This window comes from Heptranchias perlo, chromosome 1 (genome assembly GCF_035084215.1).
Source record: "Heptranchias perlo isolate sHepPer1 chromosome 1, sHepPer1.hap1, whole genome shotgun sequence".
Taxonomy (NCBI): domain Eukaryota; kingdom Metazoa; phylum Chordata; class Chondrichthyes; order Hexanchiformes; family Hexanchidae; genus Heptranchias; species Heptranchias perlo.
Window position 1 is genome coordinate 44321673 of NC_090325.1, and position 22498 is coordinate 44344170.

Here is a 22498-nt window from a genome sequence, read left to right on the forward strand (position 1 = left end):
AGCAGAGAGTACTGGCGAACGGTTGTTTTTCAGACTGGAGGGAAAAATACAGTGGTGTGCCCCAGGGGTCGGTGTTGGGACCACTGCTCTTTTTGATAAATATTACCTGGACTTGGGTATACAGGGCATAATTTCAAAGTTTCAGATGACATGAAACTCGGAAATGTAGTAAACAGTGAGGAGGATAGGAACAGACTCCAGAAGGATACAGACTGACTGGTGAAATGGGCAGACACATGGCAGATGAAATTTAACATAGAGAAGTGTGAAGTGATTCATTCTGGTAGGAAGAATGAGGAGAGGCAATATAAACTAAATGGTACAATTCTAAAAGGGGATGCAGGAACAGAGAGACCTGGGGGTATATGTGCTCAAGTCTTTGAAGGTGGCAGGAAAAGTTGAGAATGCAGTTAAAAAAGCACATGGGATCTTTGGCTTTTTATTTAGAGGCATAGAGTACAAAAGCAAGGAAGTTATGCTAAACCTTTATAAAACACTGGTTCGGCCCCAGCTGGAGTAGTAAGGCTAATTCTGGGCATCAAACTTTAGGAAGGATATCCAGGTCTTAGGGAGGGTGCAGTGGAGATTTACTAGAATGGTGCCAGGGATGAAAGACTTCAGTTATGTGGAGAAACTGGAGAAGCTGGGGTTGTTCTGAGAACAGAGAAGAAGAAGAAGAGATTTGATAGAGGTGTTCAAAATCATAAAGTGATTTGATAGAGTAAACAAGGAGAAACTGTTTCCAGTGGCAGAAGGGTCGGTAACCAGAGGACACAGATTTAAGGTAATTGGCAAAAGACCCAGGGGTGATGTGAGGAAAAAAAATTTTATGTAGCGAGTTATGATGATGTGGAATGCACTGCCTAAAAGGGTGGTGGAAGCAGATGCAATAACTTTCAAAAGGGAATTGCATAAATACTTGAAGGATGAAAATTTACAGGGCGTTGGGGAAAGAGCAGGGGAGTGGGATTAATTGGAGTGTTCTTTCAATGAGCCGGCACAGACACGATGGGCCAAATGGCCTCCTTCTGTGCTATATCATTCTATGATCCTATTCTATCATCAAAAAAAAATCACTTGGGACACTTTCCCTTTAAGAAAACTTAATTCTTAGCTATAAATTAAGTTTTCCCATTCTACTTTGCAAGCTTGGACAGATCACAGTATTTCATAAACTACGGTAGCATAGTGGCTATGTCACTGGACTAATAATCCAGGGTCATGAGTTCAAATCCTGCCATGGCAGCTGGGGAATTTAAATTCAATTAATTAAATAAATTTTAAAAAACTAGTATCAATAGTGGTGGCCATGAAACTAACAGATTGTCGTAAAAACCCATCTGGTTCAATAATGTCCTTTAGGGAAGAAAACCTGCCGTCCTTACCTGGTCTGGCCTATATGTGACTCCAGACCCACAGCAATGTGGTTGATGCTTAATCGCCCTCTGAAATGGCCTAGCAAGCCACTGTACTATCTTGCTACAGAAAGTCACAATAAGAATAAAACCGGATGGACCACCCGGCATCGGACCAATAGGCACCGGACACGACAAAGGCAAACCAAGCCCAGTCGACCCTGCAAAGTCCTCCTCACTGGGGACTTGAGCTGTCCCACAGACTAGTCAAGCTACAGCCTGACATAGCCATACTCACAGAATCATACCTTCCAGCCAACAACCCGGACTCTTCCATCACTGTCCCTGGGTATGTCCTGTCCCACCACCCACCTTCAGCTGATGAATCAATCTTCCGCCATATTGAGCACCACTCGGAGGAAGCACTGAGGGTAGCAAGGGCACAGAATGTACTCTGGGTGGGGGACTTCAATGTCCATCACCAAGAGTGGCTCGGTAGCACCACGACTGACCGAGCTGGCCAAGCCCTGAAGGACACAGCTGCCAGACTGGGCCGGCGGCAGGTGGTGAGCGAACCAACTCGAGTGAAAAACCTACTTGACCTTGTCCTCACCAATCTACCTGTCGCAGATGCATCTGTCCATTGGTAGGAGTGACCATTGCAAGTTCCTTGTGGAGACGAAGTACTGTCTTCACACTGAGGACATCATCCAACAACGAGTTGTGTGGCACTACCACCGTGCTAAATGGAATAGATTCAGAACAGATCTAGCAGCTCAAAAGTGGGTATCCCTGAGGTGTGCCCATCAGCAGCAGTGGAATTATATTCCAGCACAATCTATAACCTCATGGCCCAGCATTTTCCTCACTCTACCATAACCAACAAGACAGGGGATCAACCCTGGTTCAATGAGGAGTGTAGAAGAGCATGCCAGAAGCAGCACGAGGCGTACCTAAAAATGAGGTGCCAACCTGGTGAAGCTACACCATAGGAATACATGCATGCCAAACAATGGAAGCAACATGCTATAGACAGAGCTAAGCGATTCCACGACCAACGGATCAGATCTGCAGTTATGCCACATCCAGTCATGAATGGTGGTGGACAATAAAACAACTAACAGGAGGAGGAAGCTCTGTGAACATCCCCATCCTCAATGATGATGTGGAGATGCCGGTGATGGACTGGGGTGGACAAATGTAGGGAATCTTACAACACCAGGTTATAGTCCAACAGTTTTATTGTGCTTTTCAAATAAAACTGTTGGACTATAACCTGGTGTTGTAAGATCCTCAATGATGGCAGAGGCCAGCATGTGAGTGCAAATTCCACGTGATAGCAAGAAATGGTTGAGTGCACTGGATACAGCAAAGGCTATGGGCCCCAACAACCTCCTGGTTGTTGTGCTGAAGACTTGTGCTCCAGAACTAGCCGCGCCTCTAGCCAAGCTGTTCCAGTACAGCTACAACACTGGCATCCACCCGATAACGTGGAAAATTGCTCAGGTATGTCCTGTCCACAAAAAGCAGGACAAATCCAATCTGGACAATTAACGCCCCATCAGTCTGCTCTCAATCATCAGTAAAGTGATGGAAGGGGTCATCGACAGTGCTAACAAGCGGCACTTACTCACCAATAATCTGCTCATCGATGCTCACTTTGGGTTCCGCCAGGATCACTCGGCTCCAGACCTCATTACAACCTTGGCCCAAACATGGACAAAAGAGCTGAATTCCAGAAGTGAGGATGACTGCCCTTGACATCAAGGCAGCATTTGACAGTGTGTGGCACCAAGGAGCCCTAGTAAAATTGAAGTCAATGGGAATCAGGGGGAAAAACTCTCCAGTGGCTGGAGTCATACCTAACACAAAGGAAGATGGTAGTGGTTGTTGGAGGCCAATCATCTCAGCCCCAGGGCATTGCTGCACGAGTTCCTCAGGGCAGTGACCAAGGCCCAACCATCTTTAGCTGCTTCATCAATGACCTTCCCTCCATCATAAGGTCAGAAATGGGGATGTTAGCTGATGATTGCAGAGTGTTCAGTTCCATTCTCAATCCCTCAGATAACGAAGTAGTCCGTACCCGCATGCAGCAAGACCTGGACAATATCCAGGCTTGGGCTGATGAGTGGTAAGTAACATTTGCACCAGATAATAACCATCCCGAAGAGAGTGTCTAACCACCTTACCTTGAGGTTCATCGCTGAATCCCCCACCATCAACATTCTGGGGGTCACCATTGACCAGAAACTTAACTGGACCAGCCACATAAATACTGTGGCTACAAGAGCAGGTCAGAGGTTGGGTATTCTGCAGCGAGTGACTCACCTCCTGACCCCCCAAACACTTTCCACCATTTTCTAGGCAGTAGTCAGGAGTGAGATGGAATACTCTCCACTGGCCTGGATGAATGCAGCTTCAACAACACCCAAGAAGCTCGACACCATCCAGGACAAAGCAGCCCGCTTGATTGGCACCCCATCCACCACCCTAAACATTCACTCCCTTCACCACTGGCGCACCGTGGCCTGCAACGTGTACCATCCACAGGATGCACTGCAGCAATGTGCCAAGGCTTCTTTGATAGCACCTCCCAAACTCACGACCTCTACCACCTAGAAGGACAAGGGCAGCAGGCACATGGGAACAACACCACCTGCATGTTTCCCTCCAAGTCACACACCATCCCGACTTGGAAATATATCACCGTTCCTTCATCGTCGATGGGTCAAAATCCTGGAACTCCCTACCTAACAGTACCTATGGGAGAGTCTTCACCACACGGACTGCAGTGGTTCAAGAATGCATCTCACCACCACCTTCTTAAGGGCAATTAATGCTGGCCTTGCCAGAGACACCCATGTCCCATGAATGAATAAAAAAAGAAACTTATATATAATACTTCAGCGGATTAAGAGGCACCCTTGGATAAAACACCTCTATTTGGCATTGTAGGCTTTCCTGGAAGTTAGCTGCACCATCACAACTTATAGTTGAATGTTTTGGTGGTAACTGTGCTTAGACCTGACTGTTCATTAGGTCTGGAAGTCTTTCCTGCTTGGAATGCTGACAAGCCAGCTGAGGGCCAGAAGATCAGAAAATGAAGAGGCAGATTTTCCATGGGGTTTCTACCAATCTCCCGCTGTAACCTTGGCAAAAACCCAGATGAAATGGCGTGAGATCGAGGGAATTTCTATGGAAATTCTACCCCAAAGTTTTCATTGGTCAAAAGTATGCTATTGTTTCCTCTGCCTGAATCTTGTGAAAGATCTCTGGTCTAAGGGAAAACAGGTAAAGTGTACAGAGACCTCCCCCACCAGAAGACTGACAAAACTCAAGTATAACTACCCAAACATTTCAGAATCTGGAGCAGAAGACCTGTAGTTTCCTATCATTGTACATGCAGTCTTTCTCTGGGATGTCTTTTTGTCAAAGTTGGAGTTAATCTTTTCTGACTGAAAGATCTATTTATGTAGCTGGCCCCTGTCTATGCTCAGGGCACCAGATGTCATTCTAAACCTCCTGATAGGCTGAACTCTCAATGCTGTGTCGATATGAAATTGTCGCAGTTGACCAGAGAGTTTATTTATATAGCTATGTTCCTAACTTCATTACATTGCCAATACAATTACTCGGAGCTTGATACTGTTTTTGGTTACTGTATAATTAGCAGGAGTGTTGTGTATTATGGTACAAGACTGTTGTAAATTTCATGCATGGAAAGCAGTTAGTAACTATGGGCATGATTTTTACTTGGAGCGGGAAACCTGGCAGTGAAGTGAGCGAGTCGGAATTGCAACTTAATTGAAGCCAATTATTTTTGTTTCCAGGTTTCACGTCTCCAAGCTGCGCAGCAGGCGTAATACGCACCCTCATGACGTGATCTGAAGTCCACTAATTAAAGGGGCCAATGCAAAAAATTGATTTGGGAGGAGAAAGGAGGAAATTAAGCTATGGATTCAAAAGAGACCAAGGTCAGCACCCAGGTTCACATATAGTTCCTTTGAAGTACTACTGGGTGCACTGAGGACCAGGAGGGAAACAATTTACCCAAGCGGTGGGAGGAAGAAATCTGATTCTGCCACCAAGAAGCCGTGGCTGGAGGTGGTTGAGGTGGTGAGCAGTGCAGGAAGTGGTTTAATGACCTAACCAGGTCAGTAAAAGTGATTCACCCACATCATGTGGTCTACAACACCCCCATCTCACTCTGCCTTGCCAAGCGTACTCCATCACATAACACCCCATACCCACTTAAGTTTCAGCAGCACCCATCCTTCACTTTCTATGCACTTCCTCACCTCCCGCTGTATCCATCCACCACTGCTGCACACCCTAATCCTTATGCAATGTGATCCATCTGTTTCAGTCACCCTCGCCCAACACACTGCATCCATCAGATGCATCCCTCTCCATCGAAACTGGGAACCCGCAGATGCCTGGTGACAGAATTTAAAAGATCTTTCACACACATGATGACTTTATTTCATCAATGACTGAACAATGAGAAACCTGAACATGGTGATTGCCAAGATTGTTACTTTGCCATGACTAATTCATATAGCTTTCTTTTGTCTTCCAGGGCCTTCACATGCACAAGAAGAATGTGCGGAGATGCATGACATTGATTCCTCAGAGGAACGCATTCCTTCTGAGGGTACACCATCTCAGGACATACAGCCATGCACCAGCACTTCAGTAGATCCTGTTAGCCAGTTAGTTGGATTGTCACCTGGTGATTCACAACTCACAAGTGAGCAGGTGTAGACACTGCTGGCAAGGGCAGCTGTGGAGAATCCATGTCGGAGGGCGCACTCCTCTCCAAGCTATGCTCAGTTGGACGCAGATGCTGAACCCCGGAGGCCATCATTTATAATGAATGGCGGCTCTGGCAGCTGGCCTGAGTATTTCAATGTCTCTTTGTTGCCACTGTTACTAAGAGAATCTGTGAGAGATGAGGGCATCCCAGGCAGCAATGCGTGCGCTTATTCTGGCGATGGGTGACCCATCTTTATATTTCTCCTCATCCACCTCCTCCTCTTCAATGTTGTTGCCATCAGAGGATATTTCTTCTCCTCCATCATCCTCCTCCTCCACCTCGAAACTTCTCTGCTGCGCTATGTTGTGCAGGGTGCAGAATAAACGCATCATAACAGTTTCCAGGGAATCTGGTGCACACATTCATAAATCTCTTCCTGTGGACGCACACAGTTGGGCATTGATGGAGTGAAACCCCTTGAAGAATACTCCTGGCTCATGTGGTGGTCCTCGGATTGCCACGTGTGCAATCGATTGCACCCTGCACCTGTGGGAAGCCAGCCAGAGAGGTGGAACCGACTCCTGCTCATTCTGGCTATTGCCATTGCGGGGGAAGTTCATGTAAGCAGACGCTCTGGCAAACAACCCATCCATCACCTGCTTTATATACTTATATGCAGACGACTGACACACCCTGGAGATGCCACTAGTGGCATCCTGGAAGCATGCAGAGGCAAAGAAATTGAGGGCAGTGGTTACTTTTACTGCGACGGGCAATACTTGGCCACCAGGTCCAGCAGGGAGCAGCTTTTCTTCAAGGAGGCAGCAGACGTCTGCTACCACCTGCCGACTCAATCTGAGCCCGCGTAGGCCCTAGTCGGAGAGGTCCAGGAAGCTCAGCCTCTGCCTGTATACCCTCTCACATGGTTAGTGCCTCCTGTGACCTCAGCCTCTCTGTTGCTCCCCTCTCTGCTGTTCTCTGCTCAGCTCTTCTATCTGCTGTTCTCCAGATCTTTGTTGTGCACCTCTCTTGTGCACCTGCGGATTCCAACACAGCAAGTGCCTGCCATGGATGGTCATCTTCCTCATCCTCACATGTCCTCTCGAATACATCCATGGCACCCCCCCATCCAGATCTTGTCAATTTGAAAGTCTCAAAACTTTTTCAAAAGCTGGATGAACACAAAAAATCTCAGCCAAATGTTTGCCTGACAGAACTGAGAGACTAGCTGCAATAACTAACTTTAATTCAAATGAGGCAATCACAGGTATAGAAACCCAAATTAACTGCAGCTGAATCTCGCCTCCATTTCACTGGTGAGAATCGGAAGCCCCATGCTAGAGATGTTAATTCGAATTTGTGTCAGCCACAATTTAAAAAAAACCTACCTCAACTCTGTCAAACGAAGTTAAATGCCTCGCTAACGACCCGCCCGCTGGCACTAATTGGGGACGCGACCGCGGTGATTTGGTTCCACGCATGCATCCAAATATGCCCATGTTAAATCCGGAAGTGGGTGCATTGGAGCCGGGTTGCAGTCGCGACCAAAAAACCTACTATTTTCACCTCCCACCCGACTCCAACCCACCCATTCGTGGGGATTAAAATTCCCCTCAATATGTTTGAAACCAAGTGGGGGGTGAGGGAAGGCCGAGATATGATGAAAGATGTTATTCAATTATCTTGATTTCTGCTGATTCAGTATTTAGCCAGCCAACATGTAAAATGGCAAAAAGGTTGCCCTTAGAAATCCATCATGAGAGCACATTATTTTCGTTTAGACTAAGTGTAGATAGCAAGTTCAAACTTGTGTTCCCACCTAATCACAGAGCAGCACCAAGTATTTTTAACCGTATATTGTGAAGATAAGGTCCGTACAATTTACACTTAGTCAAGCTAGCCGGGCCCACCAGCAGTAGAATGAAGCCTAAGTAGGTGAATTCCCATATTACAAGTGGGAAAAACAATTTATTTTGTGATTGCTTAAGTCACCCCTATATATTTTAATTAGGTTCATGCCTGCCTAAAAATTGCACACTGAGGTATGTCGTACAAGCAGATTAGGGGTGAAATTCCTCTTCAGTGGTAGTGCAAAACAGATGATAATGAATCGGCTGCCCATTTTACACCCCACCTGATTTTCTGTTCCATTGAAGTTAATGGAAAAGAAAATCAGCCAGGACGTAAAATAGGCGGCCGATTCATTATTTTGCACTATCGCCGATGACCAATTTCACCACAATATGTTTTTGTATCCAAACTTTGGCGAGTGACAATAATCCGGGACAAAATTAATTGGCACTTGGAAAACATGGGTTAATAAATGAAAGCCAGTATGAATTTGTTAAAGGCAAATCTTGTTTGACTAATTTGATTGGTTTCTTTGACGAAGTAACGGAGAGAGTTGATGAGGGTAGTGCGGTTGATGCTATGTATATGGACTTTCAAAAGGTGTTTGATAAAATACCATATAATAGATTGTTAGCAAAATTGATGCCCATGGGATTAAAGGAGCAGTGGCTGTGTAGATACAAAATTGGCTAAGGGACAGAAAGCAGAGAGTAGTGGTGAACGCTTGTTTTTCAGAGGGGAGGGAAGTGTTCAGTGCTGTCCCCCAAGAGTCAGTGTCACTGCTCTTTTTGATATATATTAATGACCTAGACTTGGGTATACAGGGCATGATTGCAAAGTTTGCAGATGAAACGAAACTCAAAAATGTAGTAAAAAGTGAGGAGGGTAGCGATAGACGTCAGGAGGACATAGACAGATTGGTAAAATGGGCATACACATGGAAGGTGAAATTTAACAGAGAAGTATGAAGTGATTAATTTTGATAGGAAGAATGAGGAGAGGCAATATAGACTAAATGGTATAATTTTAAAAGGGCTGCAGGAACAGAGAGACCTGGGAATGCACATACACAAGCAACGCTAAGTTTAAAAGCGGTGAGGCCTCTAGAACCGGCGGGGAACGGACCTGGGGGGAGCACCAGAGCAGCGCTAAGTTTAAAAGTGGTGAGGCAGCGGAGAGACCTACACCAAGACCCTCACTGAGGCCAGCAGCGGAGTTCCAGAGGTGACGTCACCAGTGAAAAAGTGATGCAGCGCAGGGGAAGCAGCTGATTGGCAAGTAAGTTCAGGTGAGTATTTCTACTTTTCTACAGTGCAGTAACTAAAGTAAAAAGAAAGGTAAGGTCCGCAGGTCTTATACCAAGTAGTGTTTTTTTAGTGAATCAAGGTGCCTAGTGTAGTTAACATTCTCTAAATTAAGAGTAATTTAAAGGAATAAACTCCTTAAAGGGAGTAACTAACGAGCTTAATATAAGACAAGTCATGGCAGCAGAGCTCACACCCATGATATGCTCCTCCTGCGCTATGTGGGAAGTCATGGACACTAACAGTGTCCCTGGCGACCATATGTGCAGGAAGTGTGTCTAGCTGCAGCTACTGGCTAGCTGCATTTCAGAGCTGGAGCTGTGGGTGGATTCACTGTGGAGCTGAGATTATCGTGGATAGCACGTTCAGTGAGGTGGTCACACCACAGGTAAAGATTACGCAGGCAGAAAGGAAATGGGTGACTGCCAGGCAGAGTAAAAGGACTAGGCAGGTAGAACAAGAGTCCCCTGGGACCATCTCCCTCTCAAACAGATATTCCGCTTTGGATATTGTTGGGGGAGATGGCTTATCAGGGGAATGCAGCAAGAGCCAAGACCGTGGCACCACGAATGACTCAGCTGCACAGGAGGGGAGGAAAAAGAATGGGATAGCAAAAGCGATAGGGGATTCCATCATAAGGGGAACAGATAGGCGTTTCTGCGGCCGCAGGCGTGACTCCAGGATGGTATGTTGCCTCCCTGGTGCTAGGGTCAAGGATGTCACGGAGAGGCTGCAGAACATTCTGAAGGGGGAGGGTGAACAACCAGAGGTCGTGGTCCATATCGGTACTAATGACATCGGTAAAAAAAGGGATGAGGTCCTGCAAACAGAATATAGGCAGTTAGGAAATAAATTAAAAAGCAGGACCTCTAAGGTAGTAATCTCAGGATTACTCCCAGTGCCACGTGCTAGCGAGAGCAGAAATAGGAGAATAGACCAGATAAATGTGTGGCTTGAGAGATGGTGTAGGAGAGAGGGGTTTAAATTCCTGAGGCATTGGGACAGATTCTGGGAAAGGCAGGACCTGAACAAGCTGGACGGATTGCACCCAAGCAGAACTGGGATCAATATCTTCGCGGGGGCATTTGCTAGTTCTGTTGGGGAGGGTTTAAACTAGTATGGCAGGGGGATGGGAACCAAAAGGCAGGTACAGATAGGACAAATTTAGAGCAGGAACCGGGAAGTAGAAAAGCAGTTAGTGACTTAGTTAGCGACTCAGAAAGGCAAAAGAAGCAAGAAGGTTAAATAGTGTTCAGCACAGGAATTTGTCGGGGTTAAAGGGTATATACTTCAATGCTAGGAGTATTACAAGCAAAGCAGATGAGCTAAGGGCACAGATAGACACATGGCAGCATGATATCATTGCTATAACGGAAAACTGGCTTAAAGCGGGGGATAATTGGCAGCTCAATATCCCTGGATAGAGTGGGTGATAAAAAAGGAGGGGGGGGGGGTTATTGGTTAAAGAATCAATTACAGTTGTGAGAAGGGATGATATGCTAAATGGATCATCAATCGAGGCCATATGGGTTGAGCTAAGAAATAAAAAAGGGACAGTCATACTACTAGGAGTGTACTATAGACCCCCGAATAGCGAAAGGGAGAGCAAATTTATTATGTAGGCAAATTTCTGAGTGCAAAAATAAGAGGACAATAATAGTAGGGGACTTCAACTACCCTAACATCAACTGGGATTCAAACAGTGTGAGGGGCACAGAGGGCGCAAAATTCTTGATCGGTGTGCAGGAGAACTTTTTTAGCCAGTACGTGACAAGCCCAACAAGAGGAGATGCAATTCTAGAATTAGTCCTGGAAAATGAAGATGGGCAAGTGGGTGAAGTGACAATATTGCGGATAGTGACCATAATTCTAGTTAGTTTTAGCATTATTATGGAAAAGGACAAAGTTAAATCAGGAGTAAACATTTTAAATTGGGGGAAGGCAAATTTTACAGAACTAAGAGGTGATTTGGCAGAAGTGGACTGGACACAACTACTTGAGGAGAAATCAGTGGCAGGCACTAAAAAGTGAAATTCTACAGATACAATGCAGACACGTCCCCTCAAAGAAAAAGGGTGGCACTGCCAAATTTAGAGTCCTTTGGTTGTCTAGAAGTATACGGGGAAAGATAAAGCAGAAAAAGGAAGCTTATGACTGTCACAGAAAACTAAATACTGCAGAAAGCCTAGAGGAGTATAAAAAGCACAGGGATGATGTAAAAAAGGAAATAAGGAAAACAAAAGAGAGGGCATGAAAAAATATTAGCTGGTAAGATTAAAGAAAATCCAAAGATGTTTTATCAGTACATTAAGAACAAGAGGATAGCTAAGCAAAAGATGGGACCTATCAGGGATGATAAGGGTAACTTGTATGTAGAAGCAGAGGATGTGGGTAGGGTTTTAAATATTTTGTCTCCGTATTCACAAAGGAAAGGGATGATCTGGACGTAGTAGTTAAAGAGGAGAGGTGTGAAATATTGGATAAGGTAAACATTATGAGAGAAGTACTAGAATCCTTGAGAGAAGTACTAGAATCCTTGAAAGTTGATAAGTCACCAGGGCCGGATGGATTGTTTCCTAGGCTTTTGAAGGAAGCCAGGGAGGAAATAGTGGATGCTCTGAGGATCATTTTCCAATCCTCACTAGATACAGGGGAGGTACTGGAGGACTGGAAGACTGCAAACATAGTACCATTGGTTAAAAAGAGTACGAGGGAAAGGCCGAACAATTATAGGCCGGTCAGTCTTACCTCGGTGGTGGGCAAACTATTAGTTTATCCTATCTCAGTATTGATTATGTCATTTGGAAAGGCATGGTTTAATCAGGGATAGTCGGCATGGATTTGTTCAGGGAAGGTCATGCCTTACAAATTTGATTGAATTCTTCGAGGAAGTGACAAGAAGGATTGATGAGGGTAGTGCAGTGGATGTTGTCTACATGGATTTTAGTAAGGCATTTGACAAGGTCCCACAAGGCAGACTGGTCAGAAAGGTAAAAGCCCATGAGATACAGGGAAATGTGGCGAATTGGATCCAAAATTGGCTCAGTAACAGGAAACAAAGGGTAAAAGTCGATGGATGTCTTTGTGAATGGAAATCCGTTTCCAGTGGTGTGCCACAGGGCTCAGTGTTGGGTCCCTTGCTGTTTGTGGTATATATTAATGATTTGGACTTGAATGTAGGGGGCATGATTGGCAAATTTGCAGACAACACAAAAATTGGCCTTGTAGTTGATAGTGAAGAGGATAGCTGTAGACTCCAAGATGATATCAATGGGTTGGTGGTGTGGGTGGAAAAGTGGCAAATGGAGTTCAACGCGGAGAAGTGTGAGGCAATGCACTTAGGGAGGGCAAATAGTAAAAGGGAATATGCAGTAAACGGGAATATATTGAGGGGTAGAGGAAATGAGAGACCTTGGAGTGCATGTGCACAGGTCCCTGAAGGTGACAGTACAGGTAGATAAGGTTGTGAAGAAGGCATACGGAATGCTCTCCATTATTAGCTGAGGTATAGAATACAAAAGCAGGGAAGTAATAATGGAACTGTATAAGACACTGGTAAGGCCACAGCTGGAGTATTGTGCGCAGTTCTGGTCACATTACAGGAAGGACATAATTGCTCTGGAGAGAGTGCAGAGAAGATTTACAAGAATGTTGCCAGGGCTTGAAAATTGCAGCTATGAGGAGAGATTAGATAGGTTGGGGTTTTTTTCCTTGGAGTAGAGGAGGCTGAGGAGTGACTTGATTGAGGTGTACAAAATTACGAGGGGCCCAGATTAGTAGACAAGAAGTAGCTGTTTCCCCTAGCGGACAGTTCAAGAACTAGAGGACATAGATTAAGCTGATTGGCGGAAAGATTAAAGGGGACATGAGGAAAAACTCTTTTACCCAGAGGGTGGTGGGTGTATGGAATTCACTGCCCAAATTGGTGGCAGAGGCAGGGACCCTCAGCTCTTTTAAAAAGTACCTGGACCTGCACCTAAAGTGGTGTAAGCTGCAGAGCTACGGACCGGGTGCTGGGAGGTGGGATTAGAACGGGCACCTGGTTGTTCTTCGAGCCAGTGCGAACACGATGGGCCGAATGCCCCCTTCTGCGCTGTATCTTTTCTATGGTTCTATGAAGGTGTCAGGACAAGTTGAAAAGGCTGTTAAAAAAGGCATACGGGTTCCTTGGCTTTATATATAAAGGCATAGAGTACAAAAGCAAGGACGTTATGCTAAACCTTTATAAAATACTCGTTAGGCCCCAGCTCGAGTATTGTGGCCAATTCTGGGCACCACACTTTAGGAAGAATGTCAAGGCCTTAGAGAGGGTGCAGAAGAGATTTACTACAATGGTACCAGGATGAGAGACTTCAGTTACGTGAAGAAGCTGGGTAAACTGGGGTTGTTCTCCTTAGAGCAGAGAAGGTTAACAGGAGATTTGATAGACGTGTTCAAAATCATGAAGGGTTTTGATCGAGTAAATAAGGAGAAACTGTTTCTAATGGCAAGAGGGTCAGTAATCAGAGGACACAGATTTATGGTAATTGGCAAAAGAACCTGAGGTGACATGAGGGAAAAAAAAATTATGCAGCGAGTTGTTATGATCTGAAATGCATTGCCTGAAAGGGTGGTGGAAGCAGATTCAATAATAACATTCAAAAGGAAATTGGATAAATACTTCAAAGGGAAAATTTGCAGGATTATGGAGAAAGAGCATGGGAATGGGACTAATTGGATAGCTCTTTCAAAGAGCTGGCACAGACACGATGAGCCGAATGACCTCCTTCTATGCTGTATCATTCCATGACTTTTCGTTGATCTGAAAATACACCACTTTTTTAATGCTTCATTGTATTAAGTATTTGTTCACCTAAGCTAATTGTCCAAACTTTTATCAATTATGTGGATGTTTCAGTGGCTGCTCGAAAACTTGATTAAGTGACCCAACAAATTTGAGTACGGTCATTGGAAGCAAATACAATTGAAATATCAGCCTTGGCTTAGTGGTAGCACTCCCCTCTCAGTCAGAAGGTTGTGCCACTCCAGGATTTGAGCACATAATCTAGTGTGACACTTCAGTGCAGTGCTGGGGGTGTGCTGCACCGTCAGAGGTGCTATCTTTTGGATGAGTCATTAAACCGGCACCCTGTCTGCCTTCTCAGGTGGACATAAAAGATCCCATGGCACTATTCAAAGAAGAGTTGGAGTTCTCCCGGTGTTCTGGCCAGCATTTAGCTCTCAACCAACATCACCAAAACAGATTTCCTGATCATCTGTCTTATTGCTGTGCGCAAATTGGCTGCCACATTTTCCTAAATTACAACATTGACTACGCTTCAAAAGTACTTCATTAGTTGTAAAGTACTTTGGGACATCCTGAAATCATGAAAAGCACTATATAAATACAAGTTCTTTCTTTCTTCTGATCATGACAGATATAACAGTCAGAGCATTCAGGAGAAGTACATGCTCAGAAATAGAACTCAACATTTTGTTTAATAAACGGGAGCACTATGAATCATGATAACCTGGATTTTTTTTTTCTAAAAGCAAAGTAAAAGATAAGATTTGACTCCAGATTATGCACTGTTAATTACATGTGTGTTGTTTTTTTTTAAAATAACAGCCATTATCCAATGTGGGGAAATATTAGTTCTCATTATCATTTATGTGGAGTTCATATACATTTATCACTGTGGGGTATTAATCATTATTCATCCCAAGAACTCAAATTTTCTGTATTAAAAATAAAAAAAATAACTGCAGTGAATCATTAGAAGTATATACTACCTGATATATTCCAGAACATGTGAAATACTAAATCACTGCACCATTGATAGCGAATTACATGACAGTCCAAACTAACTTCACATTGAACCCTATAAATCTTTTCACCTCTAACTGATCAGAATATGCTTTACAGTGACGATAAGATATTTTAAATATCTTGAGTGATAGCTCAAATCTGCTCTCAATTAAAATGCAACCTGTACCCGAAGCAACCAGTGCACTCTCATCTGGGTTTCTAGCCTTTGCAGGTCATTCCCAGCAAGCCAACTAACAAAATGGTACAACAATTTGCATTTATATAGCATCTTTAACACAGTAAAACGTCCCACGGTGCTTCACAGGAGCGTCATCAAACAAAATTTGACACCGTGCCACACAAGGAAATATTAGGACAGGTGACCAAAAGCTTGGTCAAAAAGGTAGGTTTTAACGAGCGTCTTAAAGGAGTAGTGAGAGATATAGAGAGGGAATTCCAGAGCTTAGGGCCTAGGCAGCTGAAGGCACGGCCACCAATGGTGGGGAGATTAAAATCGGGGATGCACAAGAGGCAAGAATTGGAGGAGCGCAGAGATCTCAGAGGGTTGTAGGGCTTGAGGAGGTTACAGAGATAGGGAGGGGCGAGGCCATGGAGGGATTTGAAAACAAGAATGGGAATTTTAAAATCGAGGCCTTCCCAGACCAGGAGTCAATGTAGGTCAGTGAGCACAGGGGTGATGGGAGAACGGGACTTGGTGCAAGTTAGGATACGAGCAGCAGAGTTGTGGATGAGCTCAAGTTTAGCGAGGGTGGAAGATGGGAGGCCAGCCAGGAGAGCATTGGAATAGTCTAGTCTGGAGGTAACAAAGGCATGGATGAGGGTTTCAGCAGCAGATGAGCTGAGGCGGGGCGGAGACGAGCGATGTTACGGAGGTGGAAGTAGGCGGTCTTGGTGATGGAGCGGATATGTGGTCAGAAGCTCATCTCAGGGTCAAATAGGACGCCAAGGTTGCGAACGGTCTGGTTCAGCCTTAGACAGTAGCCAGGGAGAGGAATTGAGTTGGTAGCTAGGGATTGGAGTTTGTGGCGGGGACCGAAGGCCAAGGCTTCAGTCTTCCCAATATTTAGTTGGAGGAAATTTTTGCTCATCCAGTACTGGATGTCAGACAAGCAATGTGACAAATGAGAGACAGTGGAGGGGTCAAGGGAGGTGGTTGTGACGTAGAGCTGGGTGTCGTCAGCATATGTGTGAAATCTGATGTGTTTTTGGATGATGTCACTGAGGGGCAGCATGTAGATAAAAAATTAGGAGGGGGCCAAGGATAGATCCTTGGGGGACTCCAGAGGTAACAGTGCAGGAGTCGGAAGAGATGACATTGCAGGTGATTCTCTGGCTATGACTGGATAGGTAAGAGTGGAACCAGGTGAGCGCAGCCCCACCCAGCTGGACGATGGAGGAGGATGGTGTGGTCAACCATGTCAAAGGGTGCAGACAGGTTGAGAAGGATGAGGAGAGATAGTTTACCAGGTCACAGTAACATAGGATATCACTTGTGACTTTGATAAGGGCCGCTTCAGTACTGTGGCAGAGGCAGAAACCTGATTGGAGGGATTCAAACATGGAGTTGAGAAAGACGGACATGGATTTGGGAGGCGACAACGCATTCAAGGACTTGAGAGCAAAGGGAGGTTGGAGATGGGGCGGTAGTTTGCAAGGACAGAGTGGTTAAGGGTGGGTTTTCTTTTTTGAGGAGGGGGCTGATGACGGCAGATTTGAAGGGAAGGGGGACAGTACCTGAGGAGAGGGAACCATTAACAATATCAGCTAACATGGGTAGCAAGCTAATGGTAGAGTTATCCGTGGTAATGAATGATGCAAAAAATGCTAAGTATCTGAAGCTGCCCGTTATGTACTTTGCCCAATTTTCCTTTCCATTTACTTCAATGGACAGGAAAATCGGGTGAGGTGTATAATGGGCGGAAAATTCACATTGTGTTAGTTTTCCTCCTGCCAAAAGTGAAAATTAGTCTTATTAACTTGTCTTTTCTCTTTACAGATGCTGACTGACTTGCTGTGTATTTCCAAACATTTTTGCTTTTGTTTCAGATTTCAAGCAGTCATAGTTTTATTTCTTCTTCTTAATTGTGAACAGTGATGCGACTTTCTCATAATGAATGTTACCAATTTATACTTCCTTATTAAAAATGCTGGTAATATGTAGTGAGTTAATAATCCTGCCTTGATTGTCAATTTCTAACTTACCCTGGCTCAGTAGACATGATGTGAAACTGGTAACAAATAATCAGACTGTTTTCCAGACGATCAGGCCCAACACTATGAACACCACCAAAAAAAGTGCTGCAGAAAAACACTTACCTTAACCAAAGCCCAAGAAACAATCCGTCCATCTGATGAGATTGAGAAGAAATTCATATTGTTGTCCAGGTCATCTTTTTGCCACTTCACCTGTAAAAAGTCATCACAAAATTGTTCAGTGTTTAGCAGTTACAAATGAAAACGAACATGCAAAAGATTTCTTTTATCACACAAGACTTTGCTTGCCATTTAAAATTAAAGACCAGTCATGGCACTTGCTATGCTAATAGCAGGGAGTCTTTTTTTGTTTTGTTTGTGCACAGAGTGAGAGAACATGCTATAGCCAAAGACAAGCACAGCCATCTAATGAAACTGTTCTGAGGTCAGCTAATTTATATAAGGCTAGTGGGATAAAGGCGAGTGAGTAAGTGAGCAAAACTATGGCTGATAGATTTCAATGTGGGCAAGTGTGAGGTCATCCACTTTGGATCAGAGAAAAGCAAATGGGAATATTTTGTTAATGGTAAGAGACTAGAAGCTGTGGAAGAACAGAAATTTAGGTGTCCATGTACACAAGTCACTAAAACCTAGTGTACAGGTACAAAAAGTGATCTATAAGGCTAATCTCAAAGGGATTGTTGGCTTTTATCTCAAAGGGGTTTGAATTGAAAAGTGAGGAAGTGATACTTCAGTTGAACAGAACCTTGATCAGACCCCATCTGGAGTACAGAGTTCAGTTTTGGGCACCAAACATCAGGAAAGATATACTGGCCTTGGAGAGGGTACAAAGCAGACTCACCAGAATGGTACCCGGGCTTGAAGGGTTAAATTATGAGGACGAGTTGCATAGAGTGGGTTTGTATTCCCTTGAGTTTAGAAGATTGAGGGGTGATATAATTGAGGTGTTTAAAATGATAGAGATTCGATAGGGTACATACAGAGAAACTATTTCCTCTGGTGGCAGAATCCTGAATAAAGGGGCACAATCTTAAAATTAGATCTCGATCAGTTAGGAGTGAAATCAGGTTGCGCTTTTTCACAGAAAGGGAAGTGGAAATCTGGAACTCTCTTCTCAAGAAGGTTGTGGATACTGGGATCATTGAAATTTCAAATCTGAGATCAATAGATTTTTGTTAGGTAAGGGTATCAAGGGATTTGGACTGTAGGAGCAGTGCCCTGTAAATTGCATGAAGGGTGCCTTTGAAATTTGTTGGGGAATGCCCTGTAAACTGCCTGAAATGTGCCTAAAATGAAGTGCAGTTTAAAAGCTACCCACAAACTGGAGTCCATCTGTTCAACTGAATGCTGGGAAGTTGCTGGAAGCAGGATAATTCAAACCATCATCAAGGCTTTTAGCCACAAAAAGGTCACAGATAATTAAGACATAAAGGTTCCACATTAATTACTAAAGGAAGGCTTGTTTATACAACAGACATTCCTTACTTGTGTGAGAAGCCATTATGTCTGGGCTCAGGCCTCGAGAAGAGCACTTACTGAGACATAAGCATGTCACATCCCCTCACATTTGTGTCAGAACCTTGATGGCTAAACTGGGATCAGAGACAAGGAGGTATATTTTGGTTTGGGACCATTTTTGGGCCTAGATTCGGCGCTGCATGACAAGCGTGTGACAGAACCGAGAGACCCGAGGATAGATGGACATTTCCCCTTGGGCCTCATGCACATTTTCAATGCAAGCTGCCAACACAAGTCGCGCCTCCACAGGCAGTTCACCCGAGCGATGAGATCAGTGTGGGGCTGCCTGCCTCGCCGGCAGCAGTCCTAAGGTAAGACCCGGGAGGGGAGATTGGAGCAGGCTACAAGGGAGGAGGTTGATTGTGATTCCTGTGGAGTCGGAGGAGCATTCCTATTCCTCCTAGCGCCACAGGAATGTTTAAAAAAAAAATTAAACTTAGCTTTCGTTGGCACTGAAGAATCCTGAGCGGGTCAAGCCCGACATCTCATTTCAGCAAGTGGTCCTTCAACAGGTAAATTAGGGGCCTAATTTACATAATCATGCCTAAAAAGAGCACCCCATGATTTAGCAGTGGGACATAGGAACAGGAGTGGGACATAGGAACAGGCTCAAGGGCCATTTAGCCCCTTGAGCCTGTTCCACCATTCAATGAGAACATGGCTGATCTGTGACCTAATTCCATATACCCGCCTTAACCAAAGGCATTAAGGAAAATGGGGCTAACAAAAATCTATCAATCTCAGATTTAAAATTAACAATAGAGCTAGCATCGACTGCTGTTTGCGGAAGAGAGTTCCAAACTTCTATCACCCTTTGCGTGTAGAAGTGTTTCCTAACTTCACTCCTGAAAGTCCTGGCTCTAACTTTTAGGCTATGTCCCCCAGTCCTAGACTCCCCAGCCAACAGAAATAGTTTCTCTCTATCTACCCTATCAATTATCCTTAACATCTTGAAAACTTTGATCAAATCACCCCATAATCTTCTAAATTCTAGGGAATACAACCCTAGTTTTTGTAATCTCTTCTCGTAATTTAACCCTTGGAGTCTAGGTATCATTCCAGTAAACCTATGCAGCACTCCCTCCAAGGCCAATATATCCTTCCTAAGGTGCAGTGTCCAGAACTGAACACAGTACTCCTGGTGTGGTCTATGCAGGGCTTTGTATATCTGTAGCATATCTTCTAGCCCCTTGTATTCTAATCCTCTAGCTATAAAGGCCAGCATTCCATTAGCCTTTTTGATTATTTTCTGTACCTGTCTATGACATTTTGATGATCTATGTACATGGACCTCTAAATCTCTTTGGACATCCACTTCGAGTTTTTCACCATTTAGAAAGTACTCTGATCTATACTTTTTAGGTCCAAAATGGATGACCTCACACTTGCCAACATTGAAATCCATTTGCCACAGTTTGGCCCATTCACTTAATCTATTAATATCTCTCTGTAATTTTATGCTTCCATCTACAAACGCTTGCACAGATTGCAGAACATTGCTAACAATTCGCATAGACCCTGAGCTATGCGATAAACTGTCTATTTACTGCTGTTAACTTTTCAGCCAAATTGGGATTTAACTCTAAATTAACCTTATCCATTGTAAGAATTTCAAACGCTGATTGCTGCTATAATTAATACGCAGCTTCCATTAATGCTGATTTATAGTGATACACTGAATTGCCTGTGTAACCTCCATTACTCATTTGCTATGTAACTCTGAGCATTGATAATTCACTATTCAAGCTGATGACTTTGAGTACATCTATTCATATCCATTAAGTGGTTATATATCCAACGTTTAACCTTGAGTTTGTGGTAAATAATTAGTTGTTAGTGCATGACTTGTTGTTTAACTCTATTTTTGATGATTTGAAAAAAGTTAACATACTCACTCAGTAGCTTGTGGGCATCCTAATCGAAGATTGGTAAAATAAATTCATTTGAATCCAAACTAGATAATGTAAGGGCAAGCCCACTGAGGCATCACTCAATCCTAAACCTAAAACTGGGCGGTAAGACCCCAGACCATTCTTAGTAAGGAGTACAAGCAAAGGTGTTAAGGGTTTGTTTGTTTCCTTGGCATATATTTGTCAGCATACCAAAACCCAGCATTCTTACAGGAACAAAGGCAGATAAATAGAGTTGAGGTACTGATCAGCAATGATCTAACTGAATGGCCGAACAGGCTCGAAGGGCTGAATGGCCTATGTTCCTAAATCTCACCACAGCAAATAGTGAAAGTGCATTCAAAAACCATCTATAATTCATGGGTTAGCACCAGAAAATTTCCATGAAAGTTTGTGGAATGTAATCAAAACCCAACTGGTTCACTAATGTTCTTCAGGGAAGGGAATCTATCACCCCTACACGTGACTCCAATCCCACACTAGAGATGGACAATAAATACTGCTTTGCCAGTGTTGCTTATATGTTAAGAACAAATGCAAAAAAACAAAATGAATTATAGAGAAGCAAATGGATATTCTTGAGAAGAATAATCTCTTGGGGTATCACCTGGCACCAAATTCCTTGTTCCAGAAGCAAAGTCACTGAACAGTACTCATGTCAAATGTCTCACGTCTAATATTACATGCTGGCACATTGAAGCCTGTTATCCTAGGTCCTTACACCTACAGTGCATTGCACAAATCCTGACTGATTGGTTGCAATCACCAGATCCTGCAGTCACAATTAATACAATGTATTCCTCCTGCAGGAGAAGAAAGTGCACAATGCCAGGGAATATTAGAAAACTGAGGAAGCAAGTACCAACATCCAACATTTAACAGCACAAGAAGAGAAACCACTGACAATAATTGACTTCAACTCTGGCCTGTAAATTGGAGATGCATTTGTGCGAGTCTCTATGCCTTCATTGGGTTCGTAGAAATGTTTACTTTCCTTATTTAATGTTTCTAAGTATTCTACAATCCCTTCAACGGCTACCACTTTTCTCAGAAGAGATCCACAAAGTAGCTGATTAAGATAGAACACTGTTCAAGTACACCAAAGTTAACAGTACTGCCTTTGCTTCCTAAGACTGCAAGCCAGGAGAAAAGTGAGAAGATTGATAAAGAGCAAGACATTGCAGTCCCCTCTACCTTTTCCAGCACTGGAAACCACTCACCCACCCTGTCATTCACCCTCTCCCAAGTTCTCAGCAGCCAAGAGACATCCGCTCAAGGGGGTACAGATAGTGTAGATGAGGAATTGATATGTGGTGATACTTGGAGGACAAACAAGCCAGTGGATGCAGATGTAGAATTGGAGCCAGAACCTTGGCCAACTGAGGTTTTTTGTACAACCAAACATAGGAATATAGCAACAGGAATAGACTAGTCAAACCCTTGAGCCCATTCCACCATTCTATTATATCATGGCTGATCTATAACTCAACTCCATTTACTCACTTTGAACCACAAATGTAACGCCCCGATTCAAGAAAAGAGGGAGACAGAAAGCAGATAACTACAGGCCAATTAGCCTAACAGCTGTCATTGGGAAAATGCTAGAATCGATTATTAAGGTAGTAGCAGCAGGACATTGAGAGACTCAAAATAAAATCAAGGCGAGTCAACATGGTTTTATGAAAGGGAAATCATTGACAAATTTATTAGAGTTCTTTGAGGAAGTAATGAGCAGGGTTGATATAGGGGAACTAGTAGATGTACTGTATTTGGATTTCCAA

General features: G+C 43.9%; 1 protein-coding gene across 1 annotated transcript in view; it reads right to left on the minus strand.

Annotated features, from left to right (window-relative positions):
* The window catches only part of dnai1.2 (dynein, axonemal, intermediate chain 1, paralog 2), a 240567-nt gene that overhangs the window by 96075 nt on the left and 121994 nt on the right, over positions 1–22498 (minus strand). The window contains exon 14 of the mRNA XM_067991157.1: positions 17392–17481. Within this exon, the coding sequence (XP_067847258.1) occupies positions 17392–17481 (90 nt within the window). The remainder of the gene's footprint in view (positions 1–17391; positions 17482–22498) is intronic.